The sequence below is a fragment of the Myotis brandtii genome, unplaced genomic scaffold (genome assembly GCF_000412655.1).
Source record: "Myotis brandtii unplaced genomic scaffold, ASM41265v1 scaffold781, whole genome shotgun sequence".
Classification (NCBI taxonomy): domain Eukaryota; kingdom Metazoa; phylum Chordata; class Mammalia; order Chiroptera; family Vespertilionidae; genus Myotis; species Myotis brandtii.
In genome coordinates this window covers 20,036-24,456 of record NW_005371136.1, presented here as the reverse complement: position 1 = coordinate 24,456, position 4,421 = coordinate 20,036, and the positions used below count along the sequence as shown (strand labels likewise).

At 42.8% G+C, this 4,421-nt stretch overlaps 1 protein-coding gene across 1 annotated transcript in view; it reads left to right on the top strand.

Annotated features, from left to right (window-relative positions):
* Positions 1–4,421, top strand: part of CCNB2 (cyclin B2) — a 20,162-nt gene that overhangs the window by 465 nt on the left and 15,276 nt on the right. Inside the window, exons 2-3 of the mRNA XM_005883290.2 lie at positions 2,621–2,749; positions 2,831–2,944. Of these exons, the coding sequence (XP_005883352.1) occupies positions 2,621–2,749; positions 2,831–2,944 (243 nt within the window). The remainder of the gene's footprint in view (positions 1–2,620; positions 2,750–2,830; positions 2,945–4,421) is intronic.

Sequence of the window (4,421 nt, the reverse complement as noted above, 5' to 3'; positions counted from 1 at the left end):
GTGGGGGTGGGAAGGCCAGCCCAGCCCTGGGAGGTGGCACCGGTACCGGGAGCCTCCCGAGCCCGGACCTGGCGCCCTGGGGGCGACCCGAGTGCTCTTGGTTGCTAGAGAGCTGTCGAACACCCGCCTCTCGGATTTCCTCCCTCTGCTCGCAGACTCCTTACCAGCTAAGGGACCCGCGGTGGGGGTGGGGAGAGGACGGGAAGAAATTCGTAGTCAGTAGAGTGTTCTGAATGTTGGATCAAGCTTGACCCCACTGATTTCATCTTTGCAAAAATCCAAGTGTTAATGGTGTTTTGGAAATTTTCCCTGCGGGCTTGAACTGTACTTGGATCTACTTTTCCTTTGCTGCAGAGTTCCGACCTCCTGGCTGTAAGGCTGGTTTTAAAAAGCTGGATAAAAATGTAGTGACATTACCGGGCTTCCACCTCTAGAAGCATTAAACTTTCAAACACTTTAAGACGTTGGCAATTACTTTTAGAAAAATTGAACAGTATGACTTACTTTTTTTTAAAACATGTTTTTATTCATTTCAGAGAGGAAGGGAGAGGGATAGAAACATCAATGATAAGAATCATTGATGGGCTGGCTGCCTCCTGCACGCCCCCCACTGAGGGTGGAGCTGGAAACCCCGGTGGTGACCTTCGGGTTCATGGGTCAATGCTCAGCCACTGAGCCACGCTGGTGGGGCTGAACAGTATGACTTTGGAGAATCCTGATAAGTTGAATACATTTCTGTTTTTACTTCCTACCCTTTTGTGATCGAAGTCAAACTGACGAGTAATTTTTGTCTAATCTACCCCATAAAGTTCTTTTATAGTCAAATTCTTTTTATCTAGCTGGGCTTGAGTTTTCCCTTGCCTTCTCTGTCCTGGTAAGTCCATTCAAACCCCCTGTTGGGAGATTCTTTAAGATTAGGACTCCCAATTTCTGGGGAATTAGGACGTGTCGTTTTTTTCTTGTGACATGCTTTTCACCTCTATAATAAAATTAAGTTTTTTGGGTATGAATTACTTTTCCTAGCAGGTTTTGTTTCTAAGCACATTTTGTCTAAAACAGGTTAAGGTCAACTGACAATTGTTATTTCATGCAATTCCAACTTTATGTGAATTTCAGAGTAAAACTATTTTACCCATGAAAACTACTTCCTTTCGAAGTAACCTTAACATAAGAGAGAGTCCATGCTATGGTAACCTCATTTTAAAAGGCTGTGTCTCTACAAGATCATGTCTACACAAGCACTTCTTATTTCTAGAATGGTATTCGAATCAAAGCTAGTTTAGGTTTTAAACAGCCTATTATAACTTTAAAAAAATCCTCACTGGAGGGAGAGAGAGAGAGAGAGATAGATAGAGAAAGAGAGAGAAAAACATTGATATGAGAGAGAAACATTGATTGGTTGCCTCCTGTATGTACTTTAACTGGGGATTGAACCCGCAGCCTTTTGATGTACAGGATAATGCTCCAACCGAGCCACCCAACTGGGGCTTGTTATAACTTTTTAATATTGTGTCTTAATCACACTTGTTACTTATCTGTGTAAAGCAGGGGTCCTCAAACTTTTTAAATGGGGGGCCAGTTCACTGTCCCTCAGACTGTTGGAGGGCCGGACTATACTTAAAAAAAAACTATGAACAAATTCCTGTGCACACTGTACATATCTTATTTTGAAGTAAAAAAACAAAACGGGAACAAATACAATATTTGTATTTGCATGTGGCCCGAGGGCCGTAGTTTGAGGACTCCTGGTGTAAAGGAAGGTTTTTAAATACTGCAAGTAACCTTTCATGGATAGGGTTCTCTAACAAGTGACATGGGTGCTATATGAGAAATAGTCACTGATCTGTTAAGCTCCTAATGGGATTATTATAGACTAGAGGCCGGGTGCATGAAATTCATGCAAAGCGGGGGGGGGGGTCCCTCAGCCTGGTCTGCACCCTCTCCAATTTGGGATCCCCCTCACAATTCAGAACCACTAGCTTCTAAGGGCTCGCCTGCCTGCCTGATGCCCCTAACTGCTCCCCTGCTGGCCTGATGGCCCTAACTGCTCTCCCCTCCTGGCCTGATCCCCCTAACTGCCTATCTGCACTCCCCTCCTAGCCTGATCCCCCTAACTGCCTATCTGCTCTCCCCTCCTGGCCTAAACCCCCTAACTGCCCATCTGTTCTCCCTTCCTCTCCATGCCTTTAGACCCTGGCATGGGAGTGCTGAGAGCTCTCAGCTGAGGCCGCGCCCCCATCCTGATGCCCCCATCCAGGCTGGGTGGCGTCGCAGGCCTGCACGCGCCTCTGCCCGGGGGGGCGCCCCCGGCAGCAGCCTCATGTCCCCACCCACCAGCTCCTGTGCACGCGCAGCCTGTTGAATGGTCGTGACTGGGACACTGTTAGGACCAATTAGCATATTACCTCTTTATATATATAGATAAGGTAGATGAGTGATCTGCCTAATATAGAGTAATGTTATCAAACACAAATAGTATTTTTAGATTTCCTGAAATGTACTTTTTTTCTCTTGCCAATAGATCTCAGCATATTAACCTTTCCTAAAGCAATTCTGAATTCGGTTATCTGACATTAGCCAAGTGCTTTCAATTGTCTCAACTCTTTTTAAATTTTTTTAGGTGTCCACTGATTTGGAGAACATTGACACAGAAGTTAATTCTAAAGCGAAGAGTCATGTGACACTCCGGAGAGCAGTTTTAGAAGAAATTGGAAATAGAGTTACAACCAGAGCCACACAAGTAGCTAAGGTAACAAACTTGAGGACTGTATGGGCACCCACTGGAGCAACATTGGCTGTCCTGCCCTATTCACATATCTTTTCCTTGTAGAAAGCTTCAAACACCAAAGCACCTGTTCAACCCACCAAAACAACAAATGTCAACAAACAGCCGAAACCTGTTGCTTCTGTGAAACCAGTACAGATGAAAATGTTGGCTCCAAAGGTAGGAAGTTCTGAATTTACAAACTTACTTCATGAAGTAGCCTGTTTTTGGCTAGGCTGCAAGGTGCCTTTTCTGCACTGCAACTTTTGAAGAACATTCACAGTGAGAGCTCTTTGAAATAACATTGTAAGAAATGAATATATATGTGCATTTTAATGATGATACCATAATTTAATTTATGACCTTGAATAATAGCTAATTACACCCAAATAAATTTAGTGATCTCAGAGTGAAATTTGGTAGTTTTTATTAAAATAATCGTAAGAATGAACTTGCCCATGAAGACTGTGGAAGCTCACAATTCTGTGACTGGTTAGCTCAGCCTGTTCCCTTCCACCATGTTCAAGTTCATGCATGCTGTCATTCCTAGATTATATACACTCATGTGATTACCATGAGCTGGCTCTGTTGTAGGTGCTGAGAATACAACAATAACTACTTGGCTCTTTCCAGTTCAAAGATATGTATATATTATTGTATGAAGTTTCTCCAAATAAAACTGGTTATATGAGAAATATATACATCGAACACTTACTATATGTATTCAGTTATATTAAGGCTGATAAAGGGGCATCTTGCCTTCACAAAGCTTGTATAGAAAGGGCATCTGTACCTGAAAATTTCATTAGTAATCCTAGGAAACGATCCTAGATGCACTTCATGGAATAAGTGGCATTGTAAGGATAAGGAGAAGCTGACAGGAAAAAGCACCTTTTGGGGGGACGGGGGGAACAAAGCAGTAGCAAGAATCAAGGCACCAAATGTGTTTTGGGTAAGGAGTCTACAAGTCTAACTTGGGTCAGGAGGTTTGTGTGAGGAAGCAGAAGATAAAGTTGGGAGAAGGTTACAGTTGTATTTGAAGGCCTTGGAATTTAGATTTTTTCCTGAAGGCAGTGATTTTTAACCTTTTTCATCTCATGGCACACAAAGTAATTACTAAAATTTTGCAGCACACCAAAAAATATATTTTTTTCTGATCTGACCAAAAAAAAAGGTATGATTTCAATTTATTCTATCAGGGAAAAGAGCTCAGTGTCCCTGACTAGCCAAGTATTGTATGTTTTAAAAATTCCTGTGACACACCGGTTGAAAATCGCTGCTGTAAGGCAATAAGGAATGTGAAGAGTTTTGAGGAGAAGGGAAGGATGAAACTGGGTAGGGCGGAAGAAAGGACCATAAATTAGGGGGAATTGCAGTTGTCTAAGCTGGAGCTGATGAGGGTCTTGAACCAACCTATACAGATGCTCAGAGACGACATCAAATGTGTCAGGATGTACACATCCTGTATGTCGAAGGAATTCTTTGGATATGTTGCCTGGAGTGGAGGAGTGAGACCCTTAAGCACCGAGTAAGAAACTATCCTATCTAATAATAGACAAACATGGTAATTGACCATACCTTTGCTACGCCTCCCATTGGCTAATCAGCACGATATGCAAATTAACCGCCAACAAAGATGGCGGCAAATTTGCATACT